This window comes from Pipra filicauda, unplaced genomic scaffold (assembly GCF_003945595.2).
Source record: "Pipra filicauda isolate LSUMZ 115617 unplaced genomic scaffold, ASM394559v2 scaffold63_size3267554_pilon, whole genome shotgun sequence".
Lineage (NCBI taxonomy): Eukaryota > Metazoa > Chordata > Aves > Passeriformes > Pipridae > Pipra > Pipra filicauda.
In genome coordinates, this window is record NW_024104798.1 from 702,755 (window position 1) to 722,500 (window position 19,746).

General features: G+C 42.6%; 1 protein-coding gene across 1 annotated transcript in view; it reads left to right on the plus strand.

The window, feature by feature from the left end:
• The window catches only part of FOXP1 (forkhead box P1), a 382,652-nt gene that overhangs the window by 321,174 nt on the left and 41,732 nt on the right, over positions 1-19,746 (plus strand). The window contains exon 10 of the mRNA XM_039388350.1: positions 14,422-14,526. Within this exon, the coding sequence (XP_039244284.1) occupies positions 14,422-14,526 (105 nt within the window). The remainder of the gene's footprint in view (positions 1-14,421; positions 14,527-19,746) is intronic.

Sequence of the window (19,746 nt, forward strand, 5' to 3'; positions counted from 1 at the left end):
GCATGTAGAGCTGAACAAGATGGGTTTATGAGTTTTCAGTAAATTTTTTATTCGTGTTTTTCTTACCGAGTATATAAAATAAAACCCCATGTAGTGAGATGGATGTTATTTCAGTGAGTAGAGGCACATGCTGTCTGCTAATGGCAGTCTAACCCAGGAAACAGATTCAGTTCAGTTTGCAGTGGAGTGGAAATACAGGAATCTGTTCCAAAGAAAGAGTTTTCTCTGTGTATGCTGTTGAGCAGAACTGGAAATACATGTGTCTGAGTCCTGTAATTGTGGTCTGGAGACAGTTGGGATCTGCAGACAAGGTGATACATATGTTTTTATTAGTAAAGTTCCAGATTAATTAGGAAGGCATAAACATGCCATGGTGTTGTTTGAGATTGTCTTAGTTTAGAAGACTTAAAATCCTCAGTGCCTGAATCAATAGCTGTATTGTTAAGCTTGCTGTATACTTTTCTTGCATATCTGTTGAGTTCTCTGCAATATCAAAATACGAAAATAGATATGTTTAGGAATACAAATAAGAGAGCTACAGGCTTTGCTTTATCCTGCCTGTGTTTGGTACATGGAGGGTTTACACCATCCATTTGCTGCAGTGATTGAATTACATCTTTATCCATAAGTAGAGCGGGAGACTACAGACAGGAGAATGCCTCCTGATGCACTTAAGGGTTTTGTTGCAGTCTCATCAGGCACTGTGGTGCCTGCCTGGATTTCATGTGACACAGAAACTCCTTGGTGAGATATTCTGCACCGGTTTCCTTTCTGAAAGGGAGTTTATCTATAGGCAGGGAGTTTGGGGTGGGGAGTGAGCAGAGAGGGAAGAGTTGCTGTGCTCTGCTATCAGATGTATATTTGAAAGCTCACGGAAGGGGAAGTTTTAGTGCACTTAAAAAAGAGAGAGCGCAGGCACAAAGCAGGGTTTTGGTAACTTTTTGATTGCCGAGATTAAGACTAGAAAAAATCATGGGGCTGATGGGAGCTTGAGTTTGCTGGACTTACAGTGAAATCCATGTATGATCTTGTACCCAGCTGGCTCAGCAGAACAAATACAAGGAGACTGGGAGGTGCTCCCTTGTCCAGGCTCAGGTCAGATGGATCTGTGGGAAGGGCTCGCAAGAGAGGTATCAGCCCTTCTGCCTCTCATCACACAAGTCACAGCTCGGCTAGGCCAGGGCAGGTTTTTAGGTTGTGGCTTCCTCCCCTCATTTCTGCACCTTCTGTGCAAGTGGCTGTTAGCTCTGGTTTGATACAACCAAGAGCTATTTATTTAGATTTAACCAACAATAAAAAGCACATAGTAAAAACTGTAAGTGTCCTAACAGTTAAGCACAGCCCTATCATAACGACTGCCCAGCAGCAATAAATAATCACATACAGGTAACATTAACTTTTAGGGTGTGCTGTAAAGCTGTTTTCAACCCCTTCCTCTTGGGCTTTTGAGAAGGACTGGGCAGCAGGAGGCAAGTTGCTTATGTGGGAGTTACTATCGTCACTGTCATCTCTGGCACATGTCACTGGGATAGTTCAGGCTGTGCTTTACGGGGTTCCTGATCCCACAGGTCAGGTTGGGAGGCTGCTCAAGACCTGCGAGACGGGAGGCACCTGCGTTAGAATCAGCGGGCGAGCGGCAGGTCTGCTGTGTATCTTGGGTAAAAACACATTTTGGTTATAAACAAGGGGTTTAAAATAGCAGGAGAAATAGTCATTGGCTGCTTGGCGTGCCCACGCGTCGCTGTGCCGCTAGCCCAGGCTCAGGGTTGTGCACAGAGAGGCTGCAGTCCTGCTCACACTGTGGGGGATGCAGCTCTGGTGACACTGGTGACTGTGGGGCTGCTGTGCTTGGAGCCAAAGGACAATGAAAATTTTCCTTTATGACTAAAAAGCAAACAGCGGGTGGGTGGCCAGAGTCACCTGGGACGCTCAAAAAGCAAAAATGCATTCAAAAGCAGGAGGCATCCTCCCTTCTGGGCAGGGCCCAGGGAGCATTGTGGTGCTGCTCTCGGTTTCTGTGTGCTCTGCAGGGCTTTCATGGGAATGAAACAATTCCAGCTATAAATAATGGGTTAATGCTTTCATTCATTTGGGCTTTAAATGTATATTACATCTATGCTTTTGTCCCACATTTCGCCCAGTTTCTGTAAGTAGCAGCAGCAGCAGCTCTGGGGTTTGGTGCACAGCAATCTGTTAAGGAGATAAATAATCTGCTTTGGCATGACACTCCTACTCTCCTCTTTAATTTGTCTTACACAAGGAAAATTATAATTAAATCATTCAGGGTAAACCCTTGAGTGTAGAGAAGGAAAAAACACACTTTGGTAAAGATTGCCAATAGAGACCAACTTCCCTGTTGTGCCGTGCAGAGACATTTATCAATATTCAGCACTATTAAAGAGAGAACATTTCGTGTGATTTGTGAGGCGGATGCCAAAGCTCAAATCAAGGCTTGTTAAGATCCTTTCCCCATGCAATCATGGGCATTCAGCATCATTAGAATTCAGCACTGACTGTGTGTTTCATGCTTTGATTTTACTCAGACAATTTAATAATGTTTATTGTGCTGATTATATATATAAATTCACTCAATGCAATAAACATACCTCAGTCATCAGTACCCTAAGGGAAATATTTAGTTATAGATACTTGTATTCACTCAGGATAAGGGAAAGTGAGACCATCAACCAGCATGCAAACCTCTCATCATCTTATCAGCATTTGGGTTTCTTCGGAAACAAGCAGTTTCTCTACACAAGTAAATAAATAAATAACATGAGCCAGTTAAGTACATCTGCTGTGCTTAGAAATGTCAAGGACAGTACCCGCTTTCCATCTCGCTCCACTGCATCTTATTTGGGGGAAACTGGATTATTTTCTTAAAAAGAACAGCAAAACAAGGCGGGTGGATGCCCGGTCACTTCAGGTGACTGTTGACTGTATAACCTGGTGAGCATTGGGCATCCTGAACCTGCATGCTTGGGAATATTCCTGTTGTGAGTAGGTTTAGGAGAGCAGAACAGTGCAGAATTCATCACTGCTTTGTAGTGCGCAGAGGTTGCTCCGGTTTGGGCTTGAGCTGGGAGGTCTGGGGGTGCTGTGGAGCAGCTGGGCACCTGTGTGCTGGCCCCATCCCCTGGTACCGTCCTGTACTGAGTGCAGCAGAGCCAGGATGGTGGAGGCTGTACACAGACAAGGGAGTTAATTAAGGTTCAGACCTGTTAGTTTAAGAAACGCAACTTGTTTACCAGAGGTTGCAGTTAAAGGCTACATGTCCAAGAGATCTTTTGCCATCTGCCAACAGCCCTATGCTTGGGTTTTGCCCTTACACATAGGCAAGCAGCCATCTCATAGGAAAAATAGATGGGATAAACAAGGGGATTTTAAAATTACTTTTTCTTGCCAGCATGGCAGGAGGAAGGAGTCTGGAGAAAGCTCTGAAGGGAAGTGTGAGGAATGGCGTGGCAGACCACTGATCTGCTGGTTAGGCTTAATGCCCCATGTTTCACTGTTGTTATCTTCCATGCCAGCTGATCCTCCATCAAAATCCCAAGGCCCTTAGATGAAGGCATTAGGATTCAGCACAATTAAGAATTACAGACTTCGGTCCATTATTAATGCTCGGGATGAAACAGTTCAGCCTGCAGTCCATATGCTCCCAGGGCCTGATCCTCTCTTGGCCAGCCTCTCTGTGTAGTCCTGGCATTCGTTCTGCACTGGTGCCAGCATCAAATCTGCTCATCCATGTCGACTCCCCTCAGTTGCTCCCTGCAGTTGATTTTAGCTCATTATACTTTACCCTCAGCAGAATTGAGTTAGATTAGGTTACCTCAAATCCAGTCTCCTGTAAGCAGTCGGTGTTCCTGGGACCTTTCCTCCCGAAAGGTATTTAGCTGCCTCATGTTCTCAAACTCCTATCACGACCCTTGTGCTGTTACCCACGGTCTGAGCAGCTCAGGTGCCTCCATGCAGCTTCCTTGCTGTGGAGCCGGGTTGGAGTCAGAGACTGGAGCCCAGATGCCCAGCTGTGTATCCGATAAACCATCCCTTTCTACACGGCTCCCTCTTCCCATGCACCTCCAGCGGGTGTGATGGCTGTGGGGCTGGTTGGGCTGTTCAGTGACAGTGCCACAGGCAGAGCAGGGCACTGTCCTGGCCATCTCCATTTATTACAAAGAGGTACAGCCCATAGTGTCCCAGTGCCTGATCCCTTGGCCCTCGCTCCCCTGCCAAAGCAACTGCCGCCAGTTACGGCGTGTGCTCCCGTCTGAGTCACTTCTCTGTGACCAGCTTTGAAAAAACACCAGCCGTGACTCAGACCTGGCTTTGCTAATCTCCAGTTTTAAGCCTTATCAAGCATTTTTTATTGTTCGTGCTTCTCAGATGCGGGTGTGGGGCCTCCTTTGCGTCGCCCGCACCCACCGTCTGCCACGGCACTCTTGTGTTCGAGGAACCTTCTGCTAAATCAGTTGTACAGTTACACTCGTTCCTCAGTCTGCCCGGGAGCTCTTTAATCAAATTATGGTTTTCAAGGAATTCCTTCGCTAAACCCTGGAAAATCGCTCCTGGTCTGTTTTATTTGGGTTTTTTTCCCTGCAAAAGATGCAAAGTTAAGCAGCCTGTGAATATCTGATGTGGCCCTTGGCTGAACGAGGGTGCTGGTCGGATGCTTGGGAAGCTGCTCCAGCGTCAGGGAGCTCCTGCACACCAGCGCTTCACTGCTGTCTGGTCCCATGTAATAACAGTCAGTTGTACAACTCCAAACACTAAGCTAATGTATCAAAAAGCACTTAAAATAGATTGGGTGAGCCTTGGCAGACGCTTAGCAGAACTTTTCCAAATTTTAGCATATGTATTGTTTTATTCCTCCATCTGGCCAACAGATCATTGTTTGATATCTGAGTGCTTTGCATATCTCCTCCCTTTTCTTGCAACTGAGATACTTACACGTGCATTTAATACAGCTTAATGCTATTTTTACATACCAGAGAAATAGCTGATGGCTTTCTGTTAATTGCATGTACTTTGCAGTTAAACTTTTACTAAAACATTCCTGTCTAAATACTTAAAGTCCAATGAAAATTTGTCCTCTTCTTTTATTAGAGGTGTTTATGTACTAGTCTTAAAAAGGGACCTGGTTTTGGTTTACTGCACCATGGATTCCTGTTTCTTTTTATTTCGTCCTGTGTGCAAGTTGTCCTTCCTAAGCATTTGCTCGAAGATCTGACTGTCCTGAATAGCTGAACAGGGACCTAACGAAGAACTGTGTTACTTTTTTTTCATACATAACACAGCCTGAGAGTCTAAAGGAAACACCCTTGAAAATGCCATAGAAGTAGAGGAGTTAGGTGACTTTTGTGTGACTATTTTCTCTGCTGTTCAATAAAAATGGAGCAGTTAGTATGACAGCTGCTATATCATGTTATATTGTACTGCTAAGATATTGAGCAGCATTTAAAGTAAAACTCCACCATTAAGCTGTGTAAACTTTATCCATTTCACTATGGTTTAATGGAAAAAAAATGAGCTTCTCAATAAAATGACATCATTTTTCCCAGGTTGTAATGTTCACTTTACAACTGTTTTTCTTTAATTCAGTTTATTTTACTTTACTTTTTCTTGGCATCCTTTTTTTCTTGCAGTTTGGAGAGGGGGAAATCTCTTTTCACAGAGCAGCTAGGTGCTGCTCAAACCTCTCTTCCCTTCTTTTCCCTTCTCCCCCTCCCTCAACATCTTGCGCTAATCTGGAGCTCTGTTTTTGTCAGGCAGACAGGGTTGTATTTTCGAAGTAGTGAGATGCACATTGAAATTTGGTAATAGGGATTTGTGACTCTACCTGCTGCACATTGAGGGGTGGGGGAAAGAGCAGGAGGAAAAGCATTGCTTGCTGCTGGAGCAACGTTTGTGGAATGCCATGGGGTGTTTTTCTGTGTAGCTGTTGTTGTTAAGCTGGGAGGACTGAAATTTTTTCTGTGTGATCAGGAAAACGTATGTATATTATAAAATATATTCTTGTCATTAGAAGGATGGTATAAGCCCAGGCAGGGAAACTGCTAATATGTGTTGCAGCTTGTCATTTTGGGCTGCATGAATAAAGAGGTGAACTATTCCTTTGGGAAATGATCTCGGGAACTGAGCAACAGATCTGCTAGCCAGCAAATTCTTCCTAACTGTAATTTTCCTTTTTGTGTATACTCAAAAATAACATCACAATGGGCCCTTAAATACCATTTCATACACAGAGCACAATTTCCACAGCACAGGTGGTGCTAATATAGGACAGTCCCCTAGGCACTTGTCGCCAGGAGTTGTACAGCTTGTTCAGTGTCTGCATCCATATGGCAATCTGTCCCATTCATAGAAAGACATTGTAGCTGTGCCTGTGGGTGCTGTGGTCAATGTAGTGTAAAAAGTAGATTTTAACTCTCGGCAACCTATGTTCTGCTGTTTGTTTTATTGTAGAATCCAATTTATAACGTGGGGGAAGAAAAATCAGCTCAGAGCAAATTCCAGAACAATCTGGCTGGCTGGGGTTTGTGTTTATTCTTGGAGCGCATGGTTAATCAGCAGGTGCACAGCCCCGCGCGCTCTAATGAACAGTTTACAGGAAGTCTTGCTCGGAAGAAACATTTTCCTTGTTGTTTATACTGTGAATTAACTCAGAAGTTGCAAAGCTGTAAACGATGTTAGCTGGCCACGTATGTCGTGCAAGTCTGTTCCATACTTCTCTTTTTTTGGCTTTGCTTCCCACTGTTGCATGGTTTTCCCTGGGTGTGCGGTGCTCGGGAAGGATGCTGAGCCTCTCATGGTGTTTGCCCCTGAAAGGGGCAAATCACAGCAAAGAGGCTCTCTAAAAATGGAGTTCACTAAAAAAGCTTTAGTGTTGCCCAGTGGTTCAAATCTAAACACATGAACGTGATTTATGGCTGCTCTGGTATCTATCACTCCAATGCCAAGTGTTGTTCTGTTTTAGTGGGACTATTTGTTATACCTTTTAGTAAACACAAACAAATAGACCGCCTAGCACCTGCAGCAGCATATGATATTTACACTACCTGTATGATTCAGCACGCTTCCCTGGGGAAGCAGGCTTGTGTCCTCTCGATTTTTCCGAGGGAAAGCCTGTGGCAAAGAGAATGCAATGTTTTAACTGTATTTCTCCCTTGGAGTCATTATTTATCTTAATTATATTTTTATAAACATTTCCCCAAGGGCACTTTGCTGTTGCCACAGTGGGGTGGGGTGGGCAAAGGCCCCCCCAGTGAGCTACCAGGCTGTGTGTGATGTGACAGTCACCTTCTGCGCAGGTTTTGTTGTGCCTGTGGGACAGGGGTGAAAAATACTGACGTGAATAATCCCTGTTAATCATATTTGTTGACGTATCACCGGTTTATATAAGAGTGGAAGACTTGCCTCAACTCTAAATGGAACAGAATAGAATTTTGTTGAACAAGAATAGATCTTGTTTCTCAGTGTTTTCTTTTACTATAAATTTAAATGTTACAACAGAATATAAATTACAGTAAAATAAGGTTGGCAAACAGGATCTTTGTACAAAGTATGTATGTACGTTGGTAATTTTACACCTCGGTCTCTGTGAAGTCCAAGGTCTAATCCTGTGTTTTTAAACTTGTGTGTGTTCTTAAAAGCGCTGCTGAATCAGGGCCAAAGCTTTGCCATTGCCACCTCCCTCTGCCATGCGAATTGGGTGTGTAAGAGGGATGGGATTGCTGTGCTGAAAGTCAGTGTAAAAAATAACAAACTGGAAAAAAAACCCAGAACACCCCCCCCCAACCTCCAAAACCCATGAAAGTGGTTGGATCACATTTTTTTCCTAATTAAACTAAGATACTGAATCAATCCGTTTTCATCTGAATAAATTAGGAGACTGTTCAGAGAGGAATAAAATGAGATTTAGCAGGGATAAGTAGAAAGTAGCCCAGCTAGGAAATCAAAATTCCAAACTGCGGGTTTGACATGACACGTCAGCTGCTCAGCATCGGTTGTGTGGGAAATGGCTGAGGCATAATCGGGGTTGAGAAATTAAGGTGGGACACTCTGTGCCATGTCTTAGTTAAAAAGGTAAATGCAGTCATGGGAGGCATAAACATGCATGTTGCATCTGAGTCCTTTTTTTTTTTTTTCCTGTTCTACTTTATGCAGAACCAGTTAAACCACATTGAGTGTGATGTACAATTGGCCCCTCTCTTGCAGAAAGGATAAAGAGAAGCTGGAGCAAATATAGAGGAGAGCAGCTAGGATGATAAAGGAGTTGGAGGGAATAGGCTATGAAGACAGATTAAAGGGAATTAAAGATCTACACCCTGGAAAAATAGAGGCTCTAGGAGGATGTGATTATGGTATGTAAGTACATGAAGTGATGCTACAAAGAAGGAGAGGGAAAAAATTGTTCTCATTAGTTAGCAGTGCTGGAATTTAAAATCCAGCGTTTCAAATCGTGTGCGTCTGGGTATATTTGATGTACTTTTCACTACAGTACCTAAGCACAGGGTTGAAATAAAAAAATAAGAGTTTTAAATCATAGAGAAACTCGTTAATTCAAGTGCAGGAATGGAACTTGCATCTGAAATAAGTGGTGGATTTTTGGCAATGGGCATTTCTTTTAAATGCTCTAGAAATACATTTTAATTCCTCCAAGGAAGGGATGTAGGGCAGTGACTGTCCTGGAAGAGGGGCTACCACTGGAAGGAGGATGTAGTAGTGTTAGAGTGCTGGAGGGTCATAACGTTGATTAATAATCCAAACCATCAGTGCACAGATCAAAACCAGAAGACGATGCATATAATTACCCAGTCAGGTTCTGCTCTTTGCGGTGGGGAGGGGGATAAAAAAGAAGAGGAATGTTAGCCAGATTTTGTCTTAGTCTTGCTGCAAATGCTCCAGCACACTCCTTGCAAACCAGGAATTTAGGGAATAGTACCACAAGAGGCATAAATGGAGGGCAGTGATTCAGGGTGCACAGCTGGCCTTGTGTTACAACAGCACTGCTGTTTTCTTTCTTATGCTACAGGAGTACGTAAGTTAGTGCACACTGATTAGAAGAGAGGATTTCAGCCTGTGGGCTGCAGTTTTAACCTGATTTGTCTTAAATTGGTGTAGTCATTTAAAATGTAATATACCACTCCTGTTACTTCCAATAGGACTTGATGTAAAACATGAGCTTCTTCTTGTCCTAGGTCTGGATGTGGACTAAAGTAGTGAGGAAGAGGAGAAATGTATCTCTTAAAAGCATCCAGAAATTTGCAAGCCAGTTCTAGAAAGAGCTGTCAGTGACCACACACATCAAATGCCACCTCTCTGGAAAGTCCACAGCCTTCTTCTAAGCTTTATTCAGACAATTCTCCGTTCAGATCACATACTTGTTTCCTGGGCATTTCCTGAGGTTTGGACAGGAGCATGAATATCTAGAAATAGTTCATTTCCATATATGGCTTAACACTTTAGTTGTTTCTTTGGGGTTTTAATTTTTTTTTTTTAATTATTAGGTACGTTTTAAATTCACAATTTAGAGAGGAAAGAGGTACTAAACCACTGTAGTAAGAGTTCGGAGGGATTTGCACCAGTGCAGCTTCTCTGCAAAACACATCTTTATTCAATTGATTTTGTCATGAAGGCAGGAACTTGCATTCGAGTACAGTTGGTACAAGAATTTAATCATTACTGCTTCTGTTTCGATTTTAAATCAAATATAGCAAGTGTTTCTGACTCAGAAAATCATGATTTTTTTTTTTAGCAACTTAATTCTGTCAGTGCTTTAGAGCTCACTGGGCAGTCACAAATATGGGAGAGCCATGGTGGTTTCCAGTCGTGTGTCTCCTTCTGTACAGGACCAAAATTGTGGCATTTTGCCTTAATGGGTGTACCATCCACATCAGAGCGAGGGGGAATGTGGTGTGAGACAGAGCCCCAGGCTCTTGCCTGGACTGTACATGGACATCGGTTTCATGGCAGCTGGCAAAGATGAGGTCACTTCCCATTGCCCCTGAGAAATAAAATAAAAGAGCAATTCTGCACTTTCTTAGGGTGCTGTGCTCAAACTCCTTCCAGGAGGAAAGCAGGAGACATGGTATTGATTTGTCAGCATGCAGGTGGCTCAGGCATGTTCTCTGCACCATTAGAACATGAGCAGATGCTTCATAACTGTAACAGAAAATCAAGAATGCTTCTCTGCATCACTGACTTCCCCCAGTGTTTTGGCAAAGATCACTGGCCCAAGCAGATGTGAAAGAGGGAGAGTGCAGTATGAAGTATGTCAGCATCATGAATATTTAAAATATGGTCCACTGTGTGGCAGAAGTACCAATACTGAAGCCTCTGCTTAGCTTGATTTTATGTCCACCCATGACTTTTTAGCCAGCGTGTACAAGTGTGGTACCCAGTTCCACGTGGTTAGTAAGTGTGAGTTGAATTAAACCCTACAGCACAGGGGGCTTTCATGCTGGGGCTTTGGTCACTACTTTCCCCAATACCCACCGTGTTCCCGTCTCTCTTTGGGGTGTACTGTCATTTTTACTCTCCATCAGGTCTTTGCTGTCTGTGGCTTCTTTGTCCCCTTGCTTTTGTGTCTCAGAGTGTGGGTCTTCAAGGATGCTGTAGCACAGCAGGTGTATTCCAAAAGATGAATGGCTGGTGTGTGCAAGTACCAGCTTCAGCGACCATCCCAGTAGGATCAGGTGGTGAAATTGCTTCCAGACCCTCTGGAGATCCTTGGGGTTATGAAGCAACATAGGGTGAAGGAGGAGGAGGTAAAATTTCCTCTCCTTTATCCAGCAAACCCAGAGGAGCTGTGGAAGTGCCTGCCCCTTCTCCCCTCCCATCCGTACTGGAAACAGGGCTGGAGGCAGCAGAAAATGAGTGGACATTTAAGCAGTTTTTAGCTTCCCACATGGGTTTTGTTACTCTGTCATATGTCACAAGTAAGATGACTTATGCAAGACATTTTACTTGCCAGTGTTCTTTGCTGTATTTTGATGTAATAATGCTGCACTATTGCATTATTTGGAAGTAATTTTTATGCAAATACCTTACGAAGAGGAGAAAACCCCACGTAGTCTTGATTTTTACATCATTTATTCCTTCACTACTTTGAAAATCATGTCTTGTTATAAAATCATTTCCACTAACTAGTGTTGCATCACCAGTACCCAACCATGAATATGCGTTCCTAGGAAGGAGAGGGTGACAGAAACAAACACCTACTCTAATGTGTCATTAGAAATCAAACAGACCTAAAACTTGCTTCTGCTTGCCAATGCTCAGATCTTCTAAAAGTCTGTCTCCGGCAGCGGGACCAGGGATGGATCCAGATTACAGAAGCTGTGCTTGCATGCGGGCAAAATATCAGTGAACAATTTCAGATCATAGGTTTGCATTGTGCCCACAAAGCTGTTTGTTTATGTACTGGATTAAAATCTTCTTTTTCCACCTCTATTTGCTCAAACAAAGTGAGTACTTAGATCAGTTAAACAGAGTTCTCCATTCATTCCCACTGGCTGTATCCTTTGTGCGTTACATCCGCTTCTGTATAAACTCGCTCTTTGTTTTGTTTTGAGGTGCTTCTTCAGGCTCTATCAGGGAACAAGTGGCAATCTATAATATCTTCAAAAGTGGGATGGATAAAATAGCAGTAATCTGATACTGACACATAAAGGTCACCGAAAGGCACCGCTGAAACCCCCCCCCCCGAGCAGGATGGGAGTCGCTGCCTGCGGAGGGGGCCGACGTTTGTCTTTCAGTACTGAAGGGTTTTTTTCTCTTTGAAATGTCTTATTTTTGTAAGTTGAAGTAGTTCCTCTGCTTGGTTGAATGGCAGTGGAAGCTCTATGTAGGTGTTAAGCGTGTTACGCGTAGCGTCGTGTTAGCAAAGTGACCTTTTAAGTTCCCGTTTACAGTCAGCACCAGTCTTTATGGTTATTGACAGCACGAGGCTTTGACATCCTGAGCATCATTTATGGTTTGATATTGTCTTGGTCATTCCGTCATTTTGTTTGGACACAATACCAGGGTATCATGTCCTACATGGTTTGTCTTGTCTTGTGCAAGTTCCCTGGAAAGAAAAGAGATTTGCACTTGGATTTAAAAAATAAATACAAATCTCGGTAGGGCTCTTTCCGTTGACTTGGCCATGGCCTTTAGGCTCTCACAGAGAAACTTTAAAAAAACCCTGCTGGGGGTTTAAGCCATGTGACTCCTGTTGATATTATAATGAGATTTACAGTGCTTAAACCCCACGGGGGACTGACTCCTTACTTGGGACTGACTCCTTGCTTGGTGTCGCACGGCGTTCCTGCAGCCGTCCCGGGGTGGGTAACGGGTGGGGGAAATTCAAACGCTGCCTTTTTTTTTTTTTTTTCTGGATTCTGCCAAACACACTGAAATCGTAAGTCTCACATGTAGTCTTCATGGAATTTAATGGAGTGTTAACATGAAAGCCTGCTTTCTCACCCTTTGCCGTATCCAGGTATGGAAACAGATGATAAAACCCATTATCTTCTGATTTTTTCTGATGTGTACTGAGGATGTTTGACCATATGCCTGTCTGGCTTGGGTGGATGGTGTTCCTTCAGCCATCTTCCCTCTTTCTCAGCTGAGGAAAAGTGTGGTGTAGCATTTTTCTAATTTCCTTGCAAGGAATGCATCGGTCCCTTTGTTCTTTTAAAAACTTTACAGAGATTCTCCACATTTGAATGTTTTTTAAAAGACTGGTAAGTTAAACCAGTGTAATGTTCCTGTATAGAACAAGGCTTTTGTAAGGCTCTTCACCTGCAGTTGTTTTTTTAGGAAATTAACTTGCACATACATATATTTATGCTTGAAGAACTATTTGTAAACAGCAAAAAATAAGATATTAATGAAATAATGAATTAGATTCATGTAAAACTCTTAATACCTTTTCCAGTCAGTAAAGTTGGTGTTTTTTTTTTTAATTAAAATAATTTTTAAAACCATCTTCAATAATGTTCAGATTCTCATTGGGCCTATAGTGAAAAGTGGCAGAATCTGGGAAAGAATTTCTCTTTTGACTTCTTTGCACTTGGGATGACATCTCAGGAGGGTTCAGTGTTCTTGCTACCCAGTGCATCAGAAATAATGTAGGAACGCAATTTTTGGTAGAGTGCACAGGCAGATAAAATTACAAAAGAAGAATAAACAGCATTTCCACGTGTGTAAAGGTAAAATGGCAAAAAGTAGGCTTTTATCCACAGCGTTACCTGTGATCCAGGATAAAATAAGTCATAAAAGCCACACCTAGATGCTGGTATGTGTTCATATCCTTTGTGTATGTTTGAAGTTCATAATACAGCACAGACATACTGTAGCAGAAAGATTTGATATGAAAAATAGATACGTGTGTGAGCATAAAATAGAGACTTCAATATTATTTTGACATTTTAGTTTTAAAGTCATCTAAGGTTATGGAAATCGTTGCAGAAAATAATTCCTTTCCTTAAGAAGTTTCCATGCAGAAGTTGAATAAAGAAGATATTTTAGAATATGGTTCATCAGTTAGTGCAACAGATACATTTCCCTGAGCACCACATGGCCCGGATCAAAGCGTCTCATGACTTGGATCAGTGCAGCCAAATCATTACGTATTGATTGGAATCCCGCTGAAGGATTAACCCCTTAGTGCTCATAGGAATTTTTTTCTTTAACCCTGGGTTCAGTAGTTGGGAGGCTCTGTGACGTTCCTGCCAAATCTCAGCAAGGTTAATAGCCCCCACTAACCGCTCGTACTGAGGAACCCTTTGACTGCATGGTTCCTGTTTTTTATGACAAATTTTGCATTTGAAAATACGTCTTGTGTCTTTCTTGGGATATAGGGGGGCTGTACTTGTGCAATGAAACAGCCTGTAAGAGAGGAAAAAAAAAAAAACAAACCAGAAAAAAACGCCAATCCAGTAAATAAATAACGTGGTGGGAAAGCTAAGGCTGAAAACTTGATGCTTTTCCTCTTTCTTTAATGATGAGGAAAGCCTCAGGTCCAGCTGTATTGTGCTGTAAGGATACAGTGCTGTATGGAGATGACTTCTCTTCCTGATGAAGTTGAATTGTAAAAATGCGATGTTCATAAATTTCTTAGCAAAATACCAAGTACGATATTAAGCAGGTTTGTCAAATGATTTCTCCCCTGTCCATGTTAATTTAAATTCTTTACAAAGCTTTTAATTAATGAATGAAATGTAGGAGGGATAGCTAAGTAAGAATGGCACGTTTCACACTGCAAATGGTGTTTGATTCTGTTTGGAAAAACCATGGGCAGAGTCAGGCGGGTACCGTGAGATGTTAGGGATGTTTCAGGATCTGTTGTTCGCTGCTCTTTGAGAGTCTTTGTGAAGATGAATTGTGACGGTACCTCCAGTTATACCACTTTTTCTCTTTTCTCTTTCTCTCCCCCAGTTTATCCCACGAGGAGCACTCACACAGCCATCCGCTCTACGGACACGGCGTATGCAAGTGGCCGGGCTGTGAAGCAGTATGTGAAGACTTCCAGTCATTTCTAAAGTAAGGATGGTTTTATTGGCGCTTGCATTGTACAGGAAGCATGCCCTGAAATTTTGTGTGCTGTCACTCACCCTGGGCCTGATGCAAAGCCCATTGAAGTCAACAGAGAGCTCCTTTTCACTTCAGTGGCTTTTGGATCAGGCTCAAGAACGTTTTAACAGGGGATAGTAAATTAGCCCCATGGGGAAGTTATGGTCTTGCTCAGTGTGTTACTATAAAATAGTGTTTGCAGTTCCGCAGCTTTTCTTTTTATTTTATTTAAATAACTTTTAAGTTGCAGTATCGATCATGTAAACAATACAACCTTGATTTAACCTTGATTTCACTTTACTTTAGAAGTCTAGTCTTAAATTAACTCCATAATTGAACAGAGGATGGCAGAACATCACGTGAAATTTAATTTATGTCAAATAAGTAACTAATGAACAAAGTCTACACTACTAAAAATAAACTATAATTATATTAATTGGGCCCCTGCAGTTTGCTGCAGACCTTTTCCTTGCTGCCAAAGAACACAGTTTTACACGTTGCATAAACAGTGCATTATGGACTAGGCCATGGCAGTGCATGCATCCCAATGTGGGGAAGGACCCCAGAGCTCTAATAGCTTACACATGGCTGCTCCACAGCTAAACCATCAGCCTCACCCCTCCAAGCTGGAGCAGAGACTGTTCCCATCACAAAAGAGTTCTCTGTCTGGGTAAGACACCAGGTAAACACACATTTTGGGTGCAACCGGGTTCTCGAAGGTTCGGTCACTGATCTTTTCTCAAGTACTATGACTGGTCAGTTGTAAGATGACCAAAGACCAACCACCCAGGCAATGTTTATGATTTAAATTCACAAAGGGACAAATCCTGCTCCCATTTAGAGTAGTCATTTCATGGAATCAGTCCACGTAAACATATGGGATTCTTCAGATTGAATAAGTAGATTAAGTCCCAAAAGGTTCAGCTGTACCTGTCCTTTCTGGGGTGGTTTCCTGGATTTTTATGTGACGGAGGGAAGGGTGACAACAAGCAGAGGATGTTTGTCGGGTGATGTTATATGATCCAGATAGGGCTTTGCTCTCAGAACAGAATGAACCAGTTCTGATTCCACTGGCAAAACCCTCCTTAGTTGGAGCAGCACTGGTCCTGCTATAAACATATGGTACAACTAAGGAATGGTACAGTGATGAGAAGGTTCTTGTTACAAGAGGGTTACGAAATAAGAAGGTGCTAGTCATAGATTTCCATGAAGGGTGGCCTCTTTCCTTGTAATTCATCCTTTTGCTCACTTAAGTGAAATAAACGCTAATCTTGCCATACTTGCCAACTCATTCATGTTCATATGCCATACTATAGCATTTAGACCTTTAAAACAATTCTCATTTTTATTGCTGTTAGTGTAAGGGAAAGGTGCTGTGGTAGCCTGAGATACCAGAATAACGTGTGGTCACATCTGGTCAGACTAGGCCTCCTTTGCTGCCTATGCTAGTCCCGTGTTCCAGATGAGAGCTGTTGTTTCAGCAAGATTACAGAGCAATGGGCTGATTGACATGGCCATGCACAGAGAACACAGCCCTTAAGTCACAGAACATGGGTTGAAGCAAGGCTGGTTCTTATATGGTGTTTTGGAGATGTTTCAGTAAGTAGGCCCAGTCCACCAGTTCACCTGGAGGAGATACTTGGAGCAGTCAATACTTAGGAATAACCTGGAAACTGTTGCTGACCCAGGCTGGACTTTGGCTCTGTCAGTTCTAGTTCTTCAGTCACTCACTTATCATCAGTCTTTTCTTCCCCATCGAAACCATACAAGAGAAGTATTCTGTGTGAGTTTCTTGAACCCGTTGGCTCATGTTAATTTTCTCATTATCCAAATTCTAGAGTGTCCAGACAAAGTCTTATTGTTCCAAGAGATATTTAGTCCAGAACAAATGCAGAAATGAATGTCCACGAGCAGTGTATTGACACTGTTAGGAAGTGAGTGTTGCTTCATAAAATGATAGCGTAGCCTTCCATGTCTCCCGTGGAGCGGCCTTAAAGTTATGTTGCCATTTACCAGAATTTATTACTCAGTGAAAAGATAACAGGTAGATGCTTGAAGTTTCTTTCTGATACTTGAATAATCCGTGAAGCTCTTTTGACGGTCCCCTCAAGAGAAAAGCTCTTGTTTACCAAGTGAAATACAGCCCGTGTATCAATTGAGCATTGCTTAATTTCACTTACCTTGGTGAAAAGGCAGAGAGAAGTTGTATGTGGAATGAAAGCCCTGTATGCCAATAAAGTGATTCTTCAGTTAAAGGAGAAAAAAGGACTTGCAGGTCTAAAACATGGTTCATTTCTTTTCCTCCTGAGGAAGAAATATCATAACTGTTGGTAAATCAAAACCAGAGATTTGACACTCTTCTGTGATCGTTCTGTAGTGTTTGTTCCCAAGGTGAGGTACACCACAGGGCCCTTGATTTCAAAGATAAATACTGTACAAATAACGATCCTAGTTGTCTTTCACTCACAGCCAACAGGAGGATGCTTATCAGAACCAGCAGATACACGGGCTATTGTGTGCATTTATTTCCCTATTTCTTTTTGAAATAAGTTGCAGTTTTAGCATCGTTGTGTTGTGGGTTTTCTTTTTTTTTAATCCATCAGCCATTGGTTATCATGTGATGTGATATCAGTTAGAGCTAACTGATAGCAGCAGGGGCTGCTGCTCTGCCTAATGAAACAGCAGCACCCTGCGTGCTCCAGAATACTCCCTGAGCCTAAAAACAAAAACAAGTCCAGTCTCACGGCAGTGACCCCGTGGCCTCTGCCAAGCTGCAGGGAGCAAGGTGAGGGCTGGAGGGTGCACACGTGTCTGGCGTGTTAACCAGGGCCTGTCTCGCAGGCAGCAGCGAAAGGAGCAATTAGTAGCACAGAGCGACTTTCCTTCAAAATTGACTATATCCTTGATTTCATTTGCATGTGTTTAAAGACCGTTGCAGATAGAAATAGATACCCCTTATACAGCAAGTTGTTCAGGAAATCCCTGCTGGAGGGAGGGTGGTTTATTCAGCAGAGTATCCAGGGCAAAAAATGAAGGAGAAGGCTGATTAGGATTTTATCCTTCCACACTTTTAATTTTTATTTTTTAATTTGATTGTGCGTTAGATGTGCTTAATACTGACTGTACCATTTTTAAATCAAATATAGTCTTTAAAAGAAGGACACAGACCTTTGGAGAGATCTGGCAGTCCTGCAGTGATGCTGGTAATCTGCTTCATGTGCATTTAACTTTGATGAAACGAAGGGGAGTTTATGTGAAAGAAACTACTAAGTGCACTCTGTAATGTTTTCACAAGTGTTTTTATCATGGTAACATCTTGTTTACTTTAGTTGCCTGCCTAAAACTACTTGGAACATGTTAAGAAAACATTTCGAGAAAGCTTCTACAAAGAGGCTTTTGTTTAGCAGCAACTGTGAGACTGCTCAGCTCACAAAGGTGTTAACTTTCAACCCCTTAAGCACTTCCACATGAAATTCCAGCAACTATGTTTGTGGTTTTGGAAAAACAAAGTGTATATTAAAGAAACCAGGTATATGCTAATACATGTTGAAGTAGGCCGGAAATCGTAAATTGTTTCAAAGGCATTAATTGCGCTCGTTTGCATGGCAGAGCGTTCTGCAGTGAAATCATCCGCACGGCGCAGACCTTTTAATCAAACGGGTAGTGAGGGCAGGGGAAAGGCTGGGCTGGAGGTGGGTTTTTTTAGATTTTTTTAACTCATGGCAGGGCCGGCTGGGCTCTCCCCGGCTGTGGAGCGGCGGTGGGGAGGTGACGGGGAGGGGGATGATGCTGAGGATGCTGCGCGGGGATGCGGCGCCGGTCCTGTCCCGTGCGGGGGGACCCGCTCGCCCCCCGGGGATGCTCCTCACAACCAGCTGATTCTCCGAGCCTGCCACGTATTGGGAAGTTGCCGTTCAAATGTCGGCGTTCCCGTTTCTTTTACAGCCTCCCGATTAACCCCCGTGACAGGGCAGGGGGGTTCGGGACCCCCGCGGCGGCGGCGGCGGAGGCCGGGGTGGCCCAAATCCCACAGTGCCCTCTAGTGCTCCCGGGAATGCTGCTGGCGGGAGAGGCACCGGAGAGCATTCCCGGGAGCAGCATCCCCGGGAGAGCCCCGGTCCCTCCCCTCTAGAACTGGGGAAGCAGCAGGCCAACTCAAACTAACCCCTTAATTTTTTTATTTCATTATTTTTTAATTATTTATTTCATTATTTTAATTTTCATTTTTATTTTTTATTATTTTAATTTTTATCCTATTATTTTAATTCTGTTACGTGTTTTGTTATGGGTTTTTTTGTGTATTTACCCTTTATTGTCATTATTCTATTTTTATTTACTTTCTTACTTTAACTTATTTCTATTTGATTTTCATACACACTTGTGCACACACACACACACACAGAGATATATATGAAATACTTCTTCTCATGGCTTATACGTAGTGAGGCACATTGCCTTGCATTATCCCCTTTTTTCTCTCTTAAAGGTGCACTTAGTTTATGTTTCCCATTATAATTTCCGGTGTGTAATCAGAAAGCGTTCCTTAAGAGACAAGGATCATCTTTGTTTCATACTTTTATTGACACTGTCTACTGTATTACTGCGATGTCTAAATGGTAAAATTTATTATTAGCAATAGTGTCACAAAAGTCTGAGACAGCGATTTTCCTTTCAATAAAAGTAGTTAAAAACCTTTTAGAAAATCCATAATTTTGATTGCTGGTACTTCATAAATGTATAACTGGTACTTTTTAGCTGTCTCTTTAGGGAAAAATGAGTTTTATCACCTGCAGTACCTGGGTTAATGAAATTGTGTGTTGGAATTTAGCCAGAATGAAAGATGAGATCATTCGGTGGCACTAATATTGGCAACAGGTCTCATAAAAAGGTTTGACTCTTTTTAGAGAATTATCATTAGGGCTTTTTCTTTTTTTGAGGATGGGGGAGAGATTCAAGTTATTTGTCATTTTCGAAGTTTCTGTGGTCCGAAGATTTTCATCTGCTGTAATATCCCAAACACAGTGACCTAAAAGCCTCCACCAAGGCCAAGAGAAACACAACAGTGTCCATCAGTGCCTAGTAAAGGAATTTACTTGCTTCAGATTTCAGCTCCAGTTCCTGTTTCAGCCCTTTAAAAATCACGACTCTCAGCTCAAATCTGAAATAACGCTGCTCCTTTCTCATGGTCCT